At 53.3% G+C, this 18,563-nt stretch overlaps 6 protein-coding genes across 6 annotated transcripts; 2 read left to right on the plus strand and 4 right to left on the minus strand.

Moving 5' to 3' along the window:
- Positions 1 to 1,252: 1,252 nt before the first annotated feature.
- On the minus strand, positions 1,253 to 2,727 carry DACRYDRAFT_112953 (uncharacterized protein; the record flags this gene model as incomplete). Its single annotated transcript, XM_040769536.1, has 4 exons — positions 2,404 to 2,727; positions 2,112 to 2,336; positions 1,898 to 2,059; positions 1,253 to 1,837 (listed from the first exon to the last, which is right to left on the minus strand). Exons 2-4 carry the CDS (start codon positions 2,166 to 2,168, stop codon positions 1,253 to 1,255), a joined length of 804 nt encoding a protein of 267 aa, XP_040633100.1. The 5' UTR covers positions 2,169 to 2,336; positions 2,404 to 2,727.
- Positions 2,728 to 3,426: 699 nt separating this feature from the next.
- On the plus strand, positions 3,427 to 7,057 carry DACRYDRAFT_19477 (Pkinase-domain-containing protein). Its single transcript, XM_040771528.1, has 8 exons — positions 3,427 to 4,269; positions 4,325 to 4,679; positions 4,731 to 4,961; positions 5,015 to 5,948; positions 5,999 to 6,347; positions 6,399 to 6,593; positions 6,642 to 6,779; positions 6,831 to 7,057. Exons 2-8 carry the CDS (start codon positions 4,569 to 4,571, stop codon positions 6,967 to 6,969), a joined length of 2,097 nt encoding a protein of 698 aa, XP_040633101.1. The 5' UTR covers positions 3,427 to 4,269; positions 4,325 to 4,568; the 3' UTR covers positions 6,970 to 7,057.
- A 45-nt stretch (positions 7,058 to 7,102) lies between these two features.
- Positions 7,103 to 8,666, minus strand: DACRYDRAFT_19478 (uncharacterized protein). Its single transcript, XM_040771529.1, has 3 exons — positions 8,338 to 8,666; positions 7,916 to 8,286; positions 7,103 to 7,866 (listed from the first exon to the last, which is right to left on the minus strand). Exons 1-3 carry the CDS (start codon positions 8,647 to 8,649, stop codon positions 7,149 to 7,151), a joined length of 1,401 nt encoding a protein of 466 aa, XP_040633102.1. The 5' UTR covers positions 8,650 to 8,666; the 3' UTR covers positions 7,103 to 7,148.
- A 65-nt stretch (positions 8,667 to 8,731) lies between these two features.
- Positions 8,732 to 9,325, plus strand: DACRYDRAFT_103154 (uncharacterized protein; the record flags this gene model as incomplete). Its single annotated transcript, XM_040767720.1, has 5 exons — positions 8,732 to 8,921; positions 8,975 to 9,012; positions 9,064 to 9,124; positions 9,181 to 9,248; positions 9,302 to 9,325. 5 exons carry the CDS (start codon positions 8,732 to 8,734, stop codon positions 9,323 to 9,325), a joined length of 381 nt encoding a protein of 126 aa, XP_040633103.1.
- Positions 9,326 to 10,504: 1,179 nt separating this feature from the next.
- DACRYDRAFT_19479 (uncharacterized protein) lies at positions 10,505 to 12,760 on the minus strand. Its single transcript, XM_040771530.1, has 5 exons — positions 12,264 to 12,760; positions 12,085 to 12,211; positions 11,326 to 12,038; positions 11,082 to 11,277; positions 10,505 to 11,029 (listed from the first exon to the last, which is right to left on the minus strand). Exons 1-4 carry the CDS (start codon positions 12,711 to 12,713, stop codon positions 11,140 to 11,142), a joined length of 1,428 nt encoding a protein of 475 aa, XP_040633104.1. The 5' UTR covers positions 12,714 to 12,760; the 3' UTR covers positions 10,505 to 11,029; positions 11,082 to 11,139.
- A 3,089-nt stretch (positions 12,761 to 15,849) lies between these two features.
- On the minus strand, positions 15,850 to 18,426 carry DACRYDRAFT_112958 (uncharacterized protein; the record flags this gene model as incomplete). Its single annotated transcript, XM_040769537.1, has 6 exons — positions 18,242 to 18,426; positions 17,989 to 18,192; positions 17,614 to 17,940; positions 17,503 to 17,557; positions 16,200 to 17,452; positions 15,850 to 16,152 (listed from the first exon to the last, which is right to left on the minus strand). Exons 1-6 carry the CDS (start codon positions 18,404 to 18,406, stop codon positions 15,850 to 15,852), a joined length of 2,307 nt encoding a protein of 768 aa, XP_040633105.1. The 5' UTR covers positions 18,407 to 18,426.
- Between the last annotated feature and the right edge of the window lie 137 nt (positions 18,427 to 18,563).

Raw genomic sequence — 18,563 nt, forward strand, 5'->3', positions numbered from 1 at the left:
TACCTTGGCATGTGCTGGAACCTGCTGGAAGGATTGGATGGTCAGGTGACCTGCTGTGCATGGCTGTGCATGACCTCATATGACCTCATCCTTGGTCATATGACCTGATCACCTGACTAGGCTGAGTAAGCAAGATGTTCTAGCAGGTTCCACCACAGAGGTATAAATATAAGGCCTACTCTGCCTGGGACTGTCTCTTCAGACTTGGTCTCTTAGGATCATCCACAGATACCTATACTGTAGATAGGTCTTAGTCATCAGGTCTACTCCACTTCCTTGTTGCCTGCTTAGACTCTTGGCACTCTTAGGTGAGCAGACTTAGTCAGCCTGTGTTGCCCTAACAAGGTGACAGGCAACTCTGGACTCCTCCCCATCTGACATCCCCTCAATTCTGCCCAATCAATGAAGGGTTACCATTGAGATCCCATCCCCTCCCACTGATACATGTGCAATACCTCCACCAACTTCCAAAGGCATGGCTTCCTCCTGCCTGAGTCCAATGTCAACACAATTGGTCATCTACGACTTCCAATACCTTGTGGTTTGACCTTGATACTGGTCAACTACAGCACCCCCCCTACTACCATTTCTGATTCTCCCATACCAATGTGTGTGACATGCTGAGCATGGCCAATTGTCAATGTATCGGGATGATTGACCCTCTTCCCATACCACCCTCACTACTCCATGTGGCTGACATGGCCAATACCACGAGAGAGCCCAAAGCAGGCATGTGAGGACCACCAAGAGGTCTGATGTCAGGCTTTTGGATGATTAGTGGTTGTTTGGCAGTCAGGTCACCCCAATAGGTTGCAGCTTCACCCAAAACCTTTGTGTTCAGCCTCCACTTGATGGTGTGCCCTGACAGAGGCATAATAGGCAAGCAGAGATGAAGGGTACAGGGATGACATTTCACCATAGGATTTTCCTCCCAACAATCACACCTATGAAAAACCCTCCTGGACTGGTGATCACTATTGTTATCCTGGGTGATCCTTGACTGGTCATTTCTCCCTATCTACTGAGTCCGTTCCACCTCAACCTCATCTTTAACCCCAAGGATGCTCACAGGGACGTCAGAAGAAGTTGATGAGAACGAGGCGAAGCCTCGTTCGTCGAGCATCGTTATTTTGCCAGATCGTTACCACCAGGGATTGCTGTACAAGGGTCGCCCTCTGCAGCTTGCCACTTACGTACGCGGTCAGCTGTTCGTCGGCGCCGCGCGGCGATTCGAAACAAAGCCATGATCGAATTAACCGTCGCACGCCCATCCTCCCCGAATGAACCGTACCCTTGAGGATGTGTGGTTATTGTCTCTCGAACTTGGGTGGTTTCGTCGACGAGGGGCGGATTCACTGTGGTGACCGGTGTTGTCGAGCCCCGTAATGGCAGAATTTCGCCTGTGGGTGGTGGTGCGACGCTTACGCCGACTTTGGTGCGCCTTTCCATCCTCAGAAGAAGAGGTTTCCTCGGGTGCTTCATAATCATCCTCCTCGTCTTCACTGTCTTTTTCTTCGCCAGTAGACCTAGCTTCCTTCGTGGCATGGAAGTCAGCGGTTCTGAGAATCGCATTCGTTTTGCCACAGTGGTGCAAGAACGCGCAGGCAAGATGATAATGGGAAAGCTTGGCTGAGGGCAATGGAATCGAGGAGTGTCGATCAGTCGGAAAGAGGGCGTCGGTGTTGGCTCGAACAGCAATTTCCCTATTCAGGCGGCGTGGGTGAGGATATTGAATAGTGTAGCGAATGCTAGGGAGTGGCTCTCGGCCAGTGATATCTCTGTCGACGTTTTCCGGAGCAGTTGCAATGTCTTCCGTAGTAAGAACTTTATTGGGCGTCTTTGAAAGCAAGGAAGATCAGCGTGAGGTGTGGTGAGCAAGCGAAACGATCTAACGCACCCTCACGATCACACAGGCGTATCGCGCGAACATCTTGTGTATAATGGGGCTCACGAACATACCATTGGCGGGTGAGTTAATAGAGCGCTTATCTTCTTCGTCTCGATCCAGACGGAACGTGCCATTCTCCGTTTCCCTGGTGTCATCGATATATCGTAGGCACTGGACACAGACCATGAGGACTAACTTGAAACTTGAGCGTAGGCACACTCACCTCTGATCCTTGTGACTGGGGCAATATGTGCATAGCTTCACAGTAGTCCTTAATCATCCCGGTGAATACACAGGAATGGTCGCGTCGAGAGATGAGCTCGCAGAAATCTCGTTCACGTGCCTGAATTTTTCGAAAGCTGGGTAGACCAATCCAACGTCGGTGTTCTGAGGAAAGGACACTGCTTCGCTCTTCAAAATAACGGTCGTCCACAGCCTTGGAATCCAGCTTTGTAGTCGAACGTCCTTATCGTGAGCAGATATTTAAGGGGAAAGAGAGCAGAACGGGAACGTACCTACGGGGTGACCCTCTACCCACAACACCCACTCATCTCCAGCTCGTGGTACATCGTCGTTGTGTCCCCCTTCTTGCGGGCGCAGCCGATGTAGTGACGGCCTTGATTCCCCATGTTGTCCTGCGACGGTTGCAGCCACGAAGCAAAGGTAGGCATTTTGCTTGCCTGGCGCGGCATTGCGCGTCGGCACGTCAATGGGTATATCAAGGATGATTGGCTGGCCACTTAGATAACCAACCACAATCCGTGCGCAATCAGGAGACAATATAGGGACGTGTTGCTCTTCATGCACCACAGTCGCAGACATTGAAGCTCAGAGATGAGAGGGGATGAGAGCGACATAACGAGGGTAGGGACGAGGAGCTATGGAAAACCGATAGTACTGCGAGGTTCGAATTACTCGACACAGACTTGAACCTTAACCCTGCTACTTACAACAATAACAAGATTAAGATTAATACCAAAGCCGGCAGTAATAGTAATATATGTTCATAACAGGATCCTCATACCATCAACTCAGAACAATACTAAACAGACGTGATCCCCGTTTCACACGACAAGGTCTCAGGAAAGTCCTATATCGCTGGTGGTAGCCAAGGCTGGTACGGATGTATGGCTCATGCCAATCGGTGTATTGAAGCTGACGCTGCACAAGGGAGTGATGATGAGCAGGAAATTGAAAGCCGCTGACCCCAAGCGTAACGGAGGCACCGACGACCACATCAAACGTCGCGAAACCGCAGCCGGCGCTTGGGTACGAAAACCAATATCTCGCTTCAATGACTTAGGGCATCATTAATTAAACATGTATAATCGCACTGGTATGTATTGGCATGCCACTAAGCTCCTTTTCGTTGACGTTTTGATTGTTTTTATCACAGGCGGAGATGATGAGCAGGAGGAGTTCGTGACCAACCCACAATCGTATGGGTCCCGTCCCTCACAGCATTCGTCTCATTACCCCTCGGACGACCGTCGCAACTATCATCCCCCTAAGTCTCCCTCAAGAATGGAAGATCGCTACGATTCACGAGCAGATCGGGGCAACTATGCGCGGGACCGCAATGCATGGCGAGCTCACGACTCCCAGCAGAGTTCTCAAAGGCCTACCCAAGATCCGTACTACCGTGAAGACGCTTATACAAGACATGACGACTACTACTATCGCGACTCTGCTTCAACGTCACGAACTACTCAAAGTTATCCACCCGAGTATTGGCAGCCATCTGAACCTGCAAGATATCCCCCAGATGAGCGTCGAGAATGGCGTCCGCGAGAGCAGTTGTCTTACGACTCTCGTCCGCCAGCGTATGGTACCTACGAGCGTGATGACCGTTACACGCAATCTCGTCATTCTGACGATCGCTATGTTCAACCTGATACTCGTGCTGATCCATATGCATATTCGCGAGCTGTGGGTGATCGCTATTCTCATTCACTGACCCAAGATAACGGCTGGCCGCCACCGAGACGAGAAGTGGCCTACGATGACCGATACTCCCGTTCCGTCCCCGAAAACAATAAAGCTTGGCCGTCGAGAGACCGGGTCCGTGATGAAGCATATTCAAAACGTGCACGTTCTGCACAGTGGGACAGACGGGATGACAAGAGGACGGTGGATGATTCCTCTTGGGAGCCAGCACCGGGGTGGAAGGAGCGGGAGGGGAACACTGTTCGGGATGAAAACGTTCCAGCCAGCTCCAAGAAGAAGAAGAAGAGCAAAAAACAGCGGGACAAGAATAAAGAGAAGAAGAGAGGGGAGGAAGAGTTGCAGAAGGAAACAGAGAAAGAGAGGGATGACGAAAGTAATAGGGGTACACGGGAAGACAGGAAGAAAAATGGAACTGTCCACAATGGTTCACGATGGTGCGTAGCATTCCCCTCCTCCCCTACCCCCAATCTTTTATCTTATACCAAACAGGTCGGATGACGAGAGAGAGAGTCCAACACGAAAACGGCGGAAATCCGTGTCTCGCTCTCCATCCAAAGATCGATCTTCCCAGTCCCCTACACCCAAGCGTCGACGGTTAAGCACGTCAGAACGTCTTCACGCCGAAGACGTTCATACGGCACACGAGACACGTGGAAGGGCTGGTGGTATCAGCCCTGCGGCTCTTAAACAAAAGGCACGCCGTGAGGCTGACATTCCTGCCAAACGAAAGAGAATGCCATCGTCTTCCCCCGCATCCCGTTCACCATCCACGCCATCTTCTCACGCAAGCCCTAAACCACGCAGTCCAAAGCCAGTGCATCGTCTGAATGGCGCTTTACCTGTTGTGAGATAAAAAGTGTGCTAGTATTACAACGTTCTGATGTGTTTATCGCAGAAAATCACACCCACGATCATCCGCCCTCCTCCGACTGGACCTCGACAGTCGCAAACCTCCGTGGCACCACTTAACGATCATGTTATCCCGAGAGCTCCCCGAGCGGCCGTAGTTGGCAGTGGAGCCCCACCTGGACCGGCCAACAGTTCAATCCGTCGGTTCTTTCCAGGAGACGAAGAAGACACTGAGCCGACGATTGCTACTGGTCCGAGAGGTTCGACTGCACGAAAGGTGAGGATATTCCAGATGTGCTCACTATCTTCAATGGTCTAATGTGTTTGCAGCCACCGCGTGGCCCTCGAGGAAGTAATGGTCAGACGCGGTCTCCCGTTGAGGAGAAGGAGGAAGGCAAGCCCGAAGATCCTGCACGCGCTGCGGAGGAAGATCGCATTGTGCGAGGTGGATGGTCCATTATTCGTCCAGGAATTCCAGGTAAAAGTCGAGGTGATGCAGAATCTCAAGCAAAGGAAGGGAAAGGCAGTAAGCAGCATGATGAATCTCCAGAACCAGCGGCAAAAGAGCATCGCGAAGATCGGGCAGAGGATAATCGTCGAAAAGATGAACTACGAACTGATCGGCCACCTGAACGTGCGTACGATGATCGGCGCTCTCGGGAGCCGCCAAGCGAGCACACCGGCGGTTGGCAATCATCTCGGGACTATTCTGAGCCTCGCTATCGAAGTCGTTCCCGAAGTCCACCTCGGAGGAGAATGCAAGAAGCCGATGACCGATATCATGATCGATATGAAGAGTATGGACGAAGTCGACGTGATCACAGGGCTGAACGTGATTACTATGACTCCACCGATGAACGCTATACTCGCGGCTATGGAGCATCATCACAATTGCATGGCACGTACGACGAGAGGGAGCGCGATCACAATCGGGACAATCATCCCGTCGGTCCTCCTAGGCATCCCGCGCCTCCTGGACGAGCAAGGCCGCAAGAGCAAGTAGCAAATCGAATCTTGCCCACGCATCGCACTTCGCGAGACCTAGCAATCTCATATCAAATTGGTAATGCCGTCGGCGAAGGCACTTTCGGCAAAGTCTACAAAGCCACCGATTCAGCAACTGGCGTGTCAGTGGCTCTGAAGCGAATCCGCATGGAAGCCGAAAAGGATGGGTTTCCTGTCACAGCAATGCGGGAGATCAAGATTCTCCAAGCATTGCGGCATCCTAACGTCGTTGGGCTGTACGAAATGATGGTTGCCAAAGGCGTGTCCTACCTTTGTTCAGAAATACCCCTTCCTGATATTTCTCCACAGGTTCTGTGTACATGGTCTTCGAGTATATGGAGCACGATCTCTTGGGCGTCCTATCACAGTCGCTGTTCAGTTTCACCGATGCCAACCTAAAGTCTTTTTCAAAGCAGATGTTGGAAGGCCTAGCCTACCTGCACCATCGAGGTATCTTGCATCGTGACCTGAAGGGCTCAAATATTTTGGTCAATAAGCACGGTGAACTCAAACTCGCGGACTTCGGCCTTGCCAGGTTCTACAACAAACGACGACGACTCGATTACACCAATCGGGTCATCACACTCTGGTATCGGCCCCCGGAGCTTCTTCTGGGTGCCACAGAATATCAGGGCGAGGTCGATGTTTGGAGCGCTGGGCATGTTGCTTCATTCTTCTACGTGATTTGGATCCTTATTGTCTCTCACAGATGTATTATTGTGGAGCTATTCAATCGCGGAGCCCCTTTTCGAGGCGAGACAGAGATTGATGAAATTCAATCTATCTTCAGGATTAAGGGCACGCCGAAGCTGGAGGACTGGCCTGAGGTGACAGAACTTCCATGGTACGAGATGCTTCGACCTAAGCAACAGCTTCCGGATCGTTTCGAGGAAACGCTCAAAGAGTGAGCTCTGCACAAATCCAGGCAATGGTCCCTTCTAACTTCAGACAGTGCACTCCATATGCCGGGGTTGATGGATCTCGCCCAGCAAATGCTGAGGTATAATCCCCGCAAGCGTATCACTGCGGCTGAGGCTCTCGACCATCCTTACTTTACCTCACTATTACCAGCACCTCAGCTGCCGACTCAGTGAGAGATAGTTGTGCTCGCTGATACGATTACTGATTTCTTTTGGTTTAGGATGGAAACCGTTGAAGGAGAATGGCATGAACTCGAGACCAAGCCTATGCGCGACATGGCTAGGCAAGAAGAGAAGAAGAGGAGGGCTGCCGCGGCAGCAGCGGTTGTACAGGAGGATCTCGGTAATGTTTCAGCTTGAACCTTGTAGCACCAAGGCATGTGCACCCAACTTTTCACTATTCATACCTCACCCAACCTGTATCCATACAATCTCCCGTCTCTATCTGATTATGCACAACCCGCCTGTTCGAACCTAGCACACATACCTGGTATTCGATGGATAGTATACAGTGCACTTTATCATGACACCGTGCCGATCTACGCCCTGACAGACACGGGTGGCAAGTTGTCTAACAAGCCCTTGTCCGTCAACCTCTGCACGATGAGCTCGACGCTCGACGCCGTCTGTCTGATCTGGCGATCCCACGCCCTGGTACGAGCACCCCCTAGGTTTTCTTCCTCTTTTTTCTCCGCGACCTCTCCCAGCCCGCCGACCTTACCCTGACCATCCTCTTCCTCCTTCCCGCCTTCAAAATAGACAACACGCTCCACTTGGTCTATCCACCCGCGCAACCGACCCTGCTCTATCATCCTCCTTGCCATCGTCTCCGCTGCACCTGGAGTCAATGACAACAATGAACCCAATCCAGCAAATGTGATGTTGTTGTACAGCAAGCTCGCAGACAGAAGGTTGTGCTCAAGAACGGCACGATCTAAGACGGTCGCTGGTCCCGTGCGGGTGATTACAGGCTCGGCATCGGCGTCCTGGATCTCAACGTCCTCGTCTCTGGCAGCGGCAGCAGCAGTCGAAGCTTTGTCCGAGCTACTTTGGGCAATCTTGGCCAGCTGATGCGTTTTGAGCGTTGCTTCGAACCCGGCGACTTCGGACGGTCGCAGGATATGATCAAGGAACATCTTGCTGAGAATCGTGTGGGAGCGGAGGTCTTGAGTACGATCGTCTCTGTACAACGATGCGAGGATCCGAGAACGTTGAGGACCAGCGGGAGCGAGCACTGCACACGTTACAGCGGCAGACCTGGAAATCCTTATGAGACCGTATTAAAACATGAGCAAAAAGACCTCACAAGCACTGCATCCGATCCTCCTCATCCAGTTCACCAATCCAGCTCAGCTCATGATACCGGCTCGCCGCTTCAGCGAACCTCCTCCCATAGTCGAAGATTCTTGCTTGGCAGAGCTTAAATTGCAGCTGCAACTCCCGGTCTTGTGTCGCATTCGATAAGAGTGCAGCACGGTTGTAGTACGTCTCCGCCTGCACACTGTCCTCGTCCTCGAGGAGGAGGCGCACGATGCGGATGTAGATACGCAGTTTATCCTCATCAGCGATATTGCGCGCTCCGGAGTCCAAGGTCATGCCCATAAGGACACGAGCGGCGTCACTCCATGCCTCTTCCGCTTCAAACAGTGTCGCTAGTTGTTCACGTAGTTGAGATGCCTGAACCCTGATGAGTCACGCGAGTTTGGGCGCCAAATGATAACCACTCACGTATTCATCGAAAGTAACAAGCCTGGGTTGGATCTTCGCAAGCGCGCCTTGGATGATGTCTTTCTTCTTCTCTGCATCCTGCGCTGCCGGACATCCGTCCGCGAGCTTCTTAACCAACTCTCCGAGCACCTGACGAGCGATCACCTGCCCAACCGCATCCTGGTTGACGATGGCATCTACAAAGTCCACGACCGAAGCTGATGGGGTAGAGGCAGATGACAAAAGATCTGTGAGCAGTGCCGAGCAGGCTGTCAACTTGTCCCTCTGGGCTGAATTAGATCCAATCTGAGCTAGCCGTGCCTGCAAATCCATATTTGCCTTTGTATGCGCTTTGAGAGGACACGAGTAGGGGACGCGTCGTCCACACACACACACATGGAACAGACGCCGCGGAATGAGCGGAACGGAAGTAACTGGAAGCTTAGCGGAACCAGTCAACGATGGCGGGCACAACAGGAAGGCAGTCCGCTCGCCGTCTCCTGGCGTCGACACTATCTCCCCCCACCGCGCTCTGCCCCATACCACTTCAAAACCAACGATGCTGCCTTCTACGGTCAGAGCTGCCTGGGTTCCATTCCTCAACAGTGAGCATGAGTTCTTATTATGCCCAAAGGAGGCGTACTGAAAGAGCGCGCAGGCCCCAACAAGGTCCTTCAGAAACAGAGGATCTTCCAGGTTCGTCGTGCTTATACTTCGCTCCCGGAGACAAAGCTAAGCAAGGTACAGGACCGGTTCAACCACCATGTTCCCACCCACCTAATTGCGCCTGGATCGGGGCTGATCTACGGTACGTTTGCTCTCTGTGAGCCTGGTCTTGCGCGACGAACTGACCGGGCGATGCAGGCACCTATGTCACTTTCTGGGGTGTTGGCCTCGTGGGTACAGCCTTCATGGCATATCAGATGATCATGGTGTGTTACACCGTTATGCTAGCCTGTAATTCGGCTGATTAAGGCGTTCGCAGGGCAAGAAAACCACTGCCGACTAAACGAAAGCGGGATAATCATGTGAGGGAAAGGATGGTAGAAACCCTGTCCATTCAAAGCAAATGGAATGTATATGGCCCCAATGTTCTCTTGGGCGACTGACAATGCCGCCAGTTGTCTTCCAGCCGTGTCATTTCTTCAGCAGTCCAACAGAAGGGGTGTGCCGTTATGCCCGCGATCATCTCCGGGCATACCGGAGCACGGAGCAGACCAGGAGTGAGGTCATCCACTCTTATGGAGTCAGAGATGTTACTATGGATGTCACGTTTTCAAGTCCATGCCTTCCAGGTGTGGAACTCCCGGAAGTCATCTCGCGTCGTCAACGCGAGCTACATAAACAGTCTCAAATCACGCTCGGTATAAGTGATATCGTCGATCCACTTCCTGCACGGCACCGCACTGTTTTCTGACAACTTTCGGATTTCGTTCGCGCTACCGTCGTCTTGGGTAGAGTGCGCCTCCTGTGTACATCGATCACGCCCGTCGCAAAGTGATCGGAGGATATCTGGATGCAGCGTGTCCATTGTAAGTCGAGGCCAAGGTTGTATAACGATTCGCACGCTGGAGCTTGGTGAAAACCAAACCATGGGTCACCTGGTGATATTTTGCTCACAAACTTACTGATGGAGCGATGATCGTAACGCCTAATTTGCGATTTGGTGCAGGTGAAAGAAGGTTATTAAAGCAGAGCAGCTGGAAGGTTCAACCATGCATGACCTAAGCTTCGTTGTGGGATAATCCCAAGCTTAAGAATAAGCGAGACACTATTTCCAGTGCGAACACCGAACACAACTCTGGCCTGTGCTCGTGGAAAGCTTAAAGCACTGAGTGGCCAGTGTACATCGATCTTAATATGATTTATCCCTTCCTCCACTCTGAGAAGTAAGAAGCTCAAGTCGCTATTTTGGTGTACCAACCGAGACACGTATGCAGGCAGGAGACTACTCGATCCTCTCACTCGCATGGCAAGATCGGCGCATCACCGAGTCAGCCTGGTATCGCTGATTCTTGCCAACAGAGCGAACACGAACAGGACACGTGACGCCCAGCGTCCCGGCTCGATCGTATTTGGGCAAGATCGGTCACCCTAAAGTGAGGCATCGAGTATCTTCCGGGAGCTAATGGTGTTTGCATTCCGGATCAGGGGGACGAGGGTTTGGGGATCGGATGTACAGTGTGGAAAAAGTGCGTTTGATTAGGTGTAGGTATGACATGAGTGTGCAGATGGAGAGGGAAAGGAGTGACATGTGGTGCGTGGTGCAGGCTTTTTTGCTCGTTTTACACAACAGTGGACGGAAGACCCATTAATGGTAGATTGAGACCCGGGATTCCCAAGATTGAATTGGATGGACTGGACTGGAGGAATGGATGCAGAGGTGAAATTTGGCCAAGAAATGACGAGACGAGAGGGAACCGACTCTGGGATTCGGACCCCATATCGATACATGATCACCGGAAGAAGGAAGAAGGATCGGAGTGCAGAGGGGATCGGAGCGTGCGAACGAAGAAGTGGGAAGAAGAACAAGAATAAGAACGAAGGTTGGCATGTGTCTGGCTTGTACAGATCGGCGTTTGATGGCAAGGGAAATGAGGTGAAAGGAAGAGACAGATCTGTACGAGCTGGGATGCGGTGAGTGTACAATTGCGAGTTTGGACAAGGTGAGTGAACCGGATCGAGATTGGAGTAGACAGGCAGAAAGGGCTGCCTAACGATCGTACCATCAGTCATCGGTACACGTCTCGATGAACAGAACGCACCAAGATACGTAAGACCACCTCCATTTCCACATCGCCCAGTCACCGGGGGTCAAGCGAGTCAGGCGATCACACAACCATTAGAGAACCACCAGTTGTTGCTCAGTTGCTCGATCCAGTGAACGATCAGTCTCAGCCTGAGTCTAGTCGATCGGATCGGGAGGAGCTTAGCCTTCTCCGCTTCATCTATTGGCATGATCTGCAGCAACGTTAGAAGTGTTAGTGAGAAAGGAGTGCAGGAACGTACAGCTGCGATCCAGAAGGAGTAAGCCGATGGGTCCGTAGGGGCATCTCCGTAAGTCGTATCCAGCCTCTGTACGACCCAAGGAGCACTGCCGCTCCTCAGAGTGTGCACAAATGCGCGACACTTGTCCATGAGCTCGTCTATCGTCGGGTTGGGCACTTCTGCAAGGAGGGGTGACGTTTCCGACAGCGCCACGGGGAGCGTTAACGGCGCCGGCTCCTCGCTTGTGGGGGTCACGAGAGCGCTAGGCGGTGTGGGAGCCCTGGCGAGCGGGAGCCCAGGTGTGAAGGGCAGCGCACTTTGCTCGACCTCAACTTCTACTTCTCCCGGATAATCATCGATCCTCTCTATCTTAGCGACGATGTATCCGTCCAATAAACCGCGCTCGACGATCCTAAACCTCCATGTTCCTACGGTCTCTAGCATCGACCGTCCATCGGGGAACATCTGCACTGAGCGGATCTCCATCATCGTCCCGTACTCCATTCCCTCTGAATGAGTGCGGGACTGTGCAATGGCACCGAATCGGTAGGTACGATCTTCCATTACGCGCCGGAGCATGAGCCGATAGCGAGGCTCGAAGAGATGAAGCATTGTAGGCGTGCTGGGGAAGGCGAGGAGAGGATAGAAAATGGGCGTGTCGAGTCGCGAATTACGACCTTCTTGTTCGAGCTGGGTACGGCGCTCGATGTACGCCTCGGGGAAGGCAGTGAGTACTGCAATACGTTAGAAGTGATACATAATGAGAGCTAGAGAACTCACTGAGGGATAAGACAACCTTGTTATTCGCGTGATCTTGGTGGTACGAGAACCCGGGCATCTCCTCCCTGCAGAGCGGGCAAGCGGTGCCATGGTCAAGACTCCTCTGCAAGCACTTTGCGCAAAATGTCTGTCCCCAGTGTCAGACCTCTGTTGAAGCATACAGTCGAATAAACACGTACATGCTGGCAGGGCGTCGTGACAGGCTCGTACAGAAGCAAGTAGCACATCGAGCACAGGAGCTCGCCCATCATCTCCTTCTCAAGCTTGGTCAGGTCAGCCTCGTCTGCACCTGCTGTACCAGCAGTTCGTCCGGATGCGGGTGGGGCTCGAGGCGGGTTGCGCGTAGGGAGTGTGCCTCTGCGTGGACGTTTTCTCGGCCTGACAGTACGTGGGGAGGAGTGACTGTCAGATGAGGAGCGAGAAGACTCTTTTGTAGGCTCTTCGTCGCTCGACCCGTCTTCATCCGGAAAGCCCTCTACCACGCCGTCAGCTTCTCGTCGTCGCTCAGCCTCCTCCTCCTCCGCGTTCCGCTGTACAATGCCCATGAGGCTTGTGACAGTTGTGTCCTGCCTCGGGTTGGGGACACGTATGACCGTCCCTTGTGGTCCACCATTGAGGAAGGCGTCCATGCGTGGGGTAGGGTAGAAAGTGACTTTCGTCTGCGTGCTCGACCCAACTTGAGGCTCCAGCGAGCGCACGCGACTCGTTACACGGGCGCAGGTTTCTACTGGGCATGTGGGGATATTTGCTGGCTGACCTGGACGTACAGGGGGTGCTGGAGTGTCTGGGGGAAGAGTTACGTGCGAGGAGCAGACTGTATGCCCACAGAGGAGAGTAGTGGGTTGCTTCAGCGGTGTTCCGGGGCAGCAGGGGCAGTTGAGGAGGGGGAGAAGGGACGCCGGGGGGACAGAGCGCCGCACGGGAGTAGGCTCACGTGGGAAGACGAGCGGGGCTGAACCTGATGGAGGGGTGAGCACCTCGTCTGCAGAGCGCTTTCTGCTCGTGGGCGTGCGCTCTGTCAGCGAGGGAGTACGCTGTCGTTCTTTGCCCTTTGCTTCTGGTGACCGTGGTTCGCTAGGCCCTGGGAGCGGTTCTGGGAAACCGAGTGCGTCAGTCGGTGAGCGTGGTGCGGCGGAGGGGAGAGGGGTGAAGATGGACATCTGTGGAGAGGGCGTCCTTGGTGCTCCTATTAGAGGGGGATGTGAAGGACCAGAATCTGGGGTAGTAGGTCGTTGAGGACGTCTTTCAGGGGATGGTGAGCGATCCCCTCGCTGAGGATGTTCTTTATGGTGGTCGTGCATTGTGCTGTCGATGTCGTCTGAGACGGTGAGCAAGGGGGTGAAGAGGAAGGGGAGGGAGGGAGGGAAGGGGGGGAAAGACGGTAGCGAGACAGCGGAGAGTCTCAGCGGTCGTGAACGTCTCAGTCAAGCGGCGTCGAGGTGAATGTATGCGCAGAGAGGGCGATGGTCATCGTGCGTGTGTTTCGATCGTCGTGGACGTGTGTCTCTGAAATGCAGTCTCTTCGATCTCAATCGGCCTCACGCCATCGTCATCCATGACGCTCATGACATCGCACAGATCGCCATCAATGGACAACACGGCACACACCCCTCGATCGGAACATCCAGCGCGGCGTTCGCCCTCTTTCAACAGCTAAACACACAAACACACTCAGGGATCGGCCCTCCCTTTCCCCCCGTTCAATTCCGCTCCCGTCATACTCCTCTCATCACACACCAAACCATATCGCAAACCAAATGGAATAGCCACACCCGATCGCCGAGCACCGGCACACCTCTCATCGACTGCCCCCCGCGTGCAGACCACGTGCACTACTGCTCCTGCGAGGCCCCTGGTTACTCCCAGAACTCTCGGCCGACTCCCGACACCCGCAGCGCTCCGCTCCCCTTCCGGCTATCCTCCCATATATGTCTTTCTTAGCGCACCAAAAAAAAACAGTGAAAATTAAATATTCACAGCTGGGAAATTCCTCCCCACTTCTGTCTCGAACTCTCCTTCGCCCAGATCACGATCGGGTCCGGCACGGCCGCCGTTCAGTATTCGAGTTTGTGCATGTGCCTGATCGTCCAAGACCAACCGCATTGAACCCCGTGTCTCGGACCGACGGCGACCGGCACAGAGATCGTAACCTGCCAACGACGACACATTCGTCCCCAGAGAACCAGAAACACCATGGCACATCTCAACTCGCTTCCCCTCTCCCAGCCCCATATTCCCGCCCACCGCCGGTCCGCGACAACCCCCAGTGTGAAGGTCGTTCCCATCCCAACGCCCCCGACGACCGTAAATCTTTCGATCTGTTTCTCCTGCGGGGCGACCGAACAATGCGCGTAATATCACCTTCCGAACCACAGAAAGAGAACAAGGCAGAGAAAGCAAGTACATAGCACAACACACGACCACACAGCGAAGAAGATGGCAAGGTACCGGCCGCCGAGGGTGCGGTCCCTGACCTTCTGCCGACCCGGCACATATCGATACGGGCTATCAAATACCCTTGCACTCGTGAGGAATATTGTGCTTCTGGCGCCTGGCACGGCGATTACCTGGTTCTGGAAGCGCGGTCGGAAGCCTTGCTGGTCCATTTCCGAATGCCCGGGCGCTTTGGGTGATTTTCATATATAGAGTTTTAGAAAGAGGGCGCTTTTGTTCGTCGATTAGCGCCACCAGCCACCCCTATCGATCTCCACACAAGATATCATTGTACCAACTAAATTTCCTCAGATTTGGGCGACAAACTCCCAAGCCAGCCAACCAAGCCAGTTCCGCCCTTTCCGCCGCCATCATCGCCCGGATCTCGTAAATCAGATCAGTTGGACGTCGCTCCCCTTGTTCAGGATATTTAATCCCCGCTGGGATCGGCCCGCCACTTGGAAGTTGCGAGGAGGAAGCGAGGAGTGCGTGATGAGAAATACTATATTAGTGAATGCTGTATTCATTAGGCTCGCTGGTGGCGGGTGCTTGGTACTTTGCTTGCTCTGATGTGGGGCGACTGAAGAATGCGGTCTGAGCAGAAGAATCCAACGTAATCCTCTGACTCGACGTCCTTGCTGGATACTTCTGTTCTCCTCCGAGGCCCAGCCAGAGGAAGCATAGGAACATGCCAGGGCGTTCCTGCTGCCAGAAGAGCGTGTCACTGTGCAGGTCGTCGAACGCCTCTCTTCGAACCCGACATCCAAAGCAGCTTCACAACCCTCTTGACGAAAAGCTCCCGCCGATGGCCACAACCTGCTCGATCCCCGGCTATCCCAGGCCCGTAGGACACGGTCAGCTGCGTGCGACATATAAGCATATGTATAACCCTTTTGTCTGAGTTTGACTTGTTTCTCAGAGGTTGGAGATCGGATGTCCTTGCGGAGATCGCTAGGCTGGAGGAAGGAGTACCTAACACGGCCACTGACCACTTGACAGAAATGAATTTGAGTTCGGGCGGTGGAGGCACGGGGATCTAATTGAGTGACGTAACATCCCGTGATCAGGGGTTAGTCTTGCCACTCTCTACCTTCCATTGTACGAGTCTAGTGTTCAAAGTGAGCATTCCTAAGACATGTCCATACCGGGCGTGAGAACTTTTTTGGAGAGGGAGAGGCAAGCTCGCGATGACCAGCGCGATATGCATTGAATGCTCTTTACCGGCGGCAGGAGCGGATGGAACAGCTATTAATGAAGGTGCGTCAATCGCTGAGGGGTGCCAAAAGGACTGCGGAAACCTCTGGGATTAAGACATGTACGGCTGATCAGGAGCTAGAAGAACACTTCCTCAACCCTGTACAGCCCAACCTGCATGTCTGCCTCCTCCTGGGCTTTCTTCCTCCTCCGCCCTTCTTCGAATCGAGACACAGATTTCTGAGGCATGCCTGACTTGCCCTGCGCCCGCTTGCGCTTGGCGAACACTTCGAGCGGACCGCGGAGGCGTTCCAGCTCGAGAGCGAGTGAGAGCTGCGGTTCGAGTAGGGTCGAGAAGGAACGTAAGATCGGCTGAGCGGGGGGGTGCTGCAGGAGGGAGATGTAGTAGGTATCAAGCAGGGTCTCTGCGAAGGATAGGATCTAGAAATAATCAGTATCGAATTCTAGAAACTTCCAATCGGACATACGGAATCGATCCGTGGCCTAGGGCGGAAATCCACATCCACAAACCCTGCCTCTCTGTCCAGCTCCAGTCCCCTCAGACCGCTCTGCTCCAACCACCCCTGAAGCACTTCCAACAGGCGGCAAACGTGGTTCATATCCCTTAGCTGCTCCCGGAGTGCCAGGCGCAGAGCTGGCCTCGTTACTGGCGCTGCGAGAACTGCGGTGAGTACATTAGGTAATGGAATCGCCTTGGAATCGCCTTTGAGACCAGTAAGGAGCACTTGGACGATCGCTGATTCGGGCAGGTCAACCACCCCTTGAAGCGCCACGACGACACTCGCCCAATCGCCCCTGTCTAGGAGGATGTCGACCAGCGATTGCTCACCCCGTACCATGCTATATGAAACGAGCCCCCGACGCATGAGGAACCGCAGGATGGAAGAGTGTGCGTCCGTGCTCGGTTTCGGCGGTATGAGGAGCGCGTCAACCAGCTGCTCTACGAGCGCAGTAGGGAGATGCACCAGCGCTTTCTTCTTCAGACTCGCGGTCGCTGTCGGACGGTGGGCGGTACCGTTCACTTCTCGCCCATTGGTGAGCGTGGCCTCCTCGTCAGAATCTTCGTCCACGAGCCCGTTCACGCCCTCTTCTTCTGAATCATCCTCTGGCTGTATCTGAACATGGTTGCCATTTGTAGTCGCCTGTGTTTGGAGGTTGATCCAGTCAAAGAACGCCTTCTGTGCTGTATCGGAGGCACCATTCCGAAGCGCCTCGCCGACGCTCTTGATCAGTCCACGTTGCGTCTCCGACAAGGCTGCATTCACTTCCGCTGCTTGAGTATCGGATATTTGCATGCGGCCCAGCGCGTTAAGTAATGTTGAGACGTGGGGTACCGTGTAGGGGACGATAAACACCGACGAACGAGCTTTGTTGTCGCTCTTCTTTCCTCCGATCGGACATGTGAGAGTGAGCAGTGCTTGCCCACTTGCGGCTTGCGACAGGTAGACAGCAAACTTCTCCGGCGTGCTTGTGGGCACAGGCATGGAATACGATGCCAGTTGCACGCCGTAGCGCTTGTCCCAGAGCTCGATTTCGACCTGTCTTGATGCTGCGGGTGTACTTGCCACGAGGATGTGAGAGGACGCGACATGCAAAAGTGATGCTTGGGGCATGTCCGACGTTGATTTTGGGAAGGATATCTTGATTGGAGATGGGGGCGATATGCAAGAAACTGAGGATGTGGCCGATATTTGGAAGGAGAGGATTTCGCCTGATATTACTGCCCGTGGTGTTAGTGCTACATAGTGCATATACAATAGGGCTGCTTACATAGTATGCATGCATTTCCGCCAGCCTCACAACATACGCTCATGACATCGGTCGCCTGCAGAATCCGTACATCAGCGAACTATTACACACGGGATGAGGAATATAACGTACCTTCACCTCGTCTAGTTTTTCCCAACCAACATCAGTGAGCTCATCGCTGATAATCCGTACTACCCGCACCCCAAACTTCCCAGCCTCGTTGCCAAAGAAAGTTAATATCACAGCGTCATGTGTATTTTCTGGTGTTGTGCCAACAGTGTGAGGTCCTTTTGGGAAGATGAAGTTCCAGCTGATTCCCGTTATGCTAAATGGCGGGGCTAAATTTCGTATACGCTCTAGGGTGGACGAAGCAAGCGTGAGTTGACCATCCGGGGAGGCGATGACAATTTGGGAGGGAAGAGATGTTGCGAAGAGGAATTCTTTTGCATGATGAAGGAGCTGTAGAGGCACTCAGCCAGCATATCAAGGATGGTAGGCAGGACTTGCCTCGACGCTCTGTTTTGAAGCAGTATCCTCGCTGCCTTCTGGCCAAACCCAAGCTGTCTTTTGTCCCTCTGCTACATCAGATCCTGATGCCACAGAGACGTATGTCGACCGCTTCCCGCCCTTTCCTGCTCGACTTGCTGCGGCCGAATGGAAGTAGGTTGATGGACCAAGAGTATAGGATGAGACAGGATGCAGAGATGATCGCTACCATATGTCAGTTTGGTACCTTAAATAATATTGATAGACTGCTTACATCGTATGAATGTATACCGTCTCCTTGAACCGTAACGGTGATCTCCGCAACATCTCCCCATCTTGCATGCGCTTGGACTTGTGGCAGCCATTTGCAGGTCGATGGACCAGCCGTAGTAGGCACAGCATATGAATGCAAAAGAAAAGGCTCGGATATCGATCCCATAATCGGCGTCCAATGGAGGCAGAGTAGACAGCTGGGCAGGCAACAACTAAGGGAAGAATATGAACAACAGCCTAGTCGCGTGCACCAGAAGAACGACCAGACTTTTTTACAGGCGCTTCGTTAGTTTTCTCCGAGCCGAAGTCCCTGGAAGCACAGC

This window comes from Dacryopinax primogenitus (genome assembly GCF_000292625.1).
Source record: "Dacryopinax primogenitus strain DJM-731 SS1 chromosome Unknown DACRYscaffold_1, whole genome shotgun sequence".
Classification (NCBI taxonomy): Eukaryota; Fungi; Basidiomycota; class Dacrymycetes; order Dacrymycetales; family Dacrymycetaceae; genus Dacryopinax; species Dacryopinax primogenitus.

Excerpts from the sequence above, each read along its gene's own strand:
- DACRYDRAFT_19479 (XM_040771530.1), bottom strand. The coding sequence starts at position 12,713 with ATGGACGCCTTCCTCAATGGTGGACCACAAGGGACGGTCATACGTGTC. Across the intron at positions 12,039-12,084 it reads CAAGGTTGTCTTATCCCTCA|TACTCACTGCCTTCCCCGAG; the intron begins GTGAGTTCTCTA and ends AACGTATTGCAG. Across the intron at positions 11,278-11,325 it reads ACTCCTTCTGGATCGCAGCT|ATCATGCCAATAGATGAAGC; the intron begins GTACGTTCCTGC and ends ACGTTGCTGCAG.
- DACRYDRAFT_19477 (XM_040771528.1), top strand. The coding sequence starts at position 4,569 with ATGCCATCGTCTTCCCCCGCATCCCGTTCACCATCCACGCCATCTTCT. Across the intron at positions 5,949-5,998 it reads CGAAATGATGGTTGCCAAAG|GTTCTGTGTACATGGTCTTC; the intron begins GCGTGTCCTACC and ends ATTTCTCCACAG. Across the intron at positions 6,348-6,398 it reads GTCGATGTTTGGAGCGCTGG|ATGTATTATTGTGGAGCTAT; the intron begins GCATGTTGCTTC and ends TGTCTCTCACAG.
- DACRYDRAFT_19478 (XM_040771529.1), bottom strand. The coding sequence starts at position 8,649 with ATGGATTTGCAGGCACGGCTAGCTCAGATTGGATCTAATTCAGCCCAG. Across the intron at positions 8,287-8,337 it reads TTGTTACTTTCGATGAATAC|GCATCTCAACTACGTGAACA; the intron begins GTGAGTGGTTAT and ends ATCAGGGTTCAG. Across the intron at positions 7,867-7,915 it reads GAGGATCGGATGCAGTGCTT|GTCTGCCGCTGTAACGTGTG; the intron begins GTGAGGTCTTTT and ends AAGGATTTCCAG.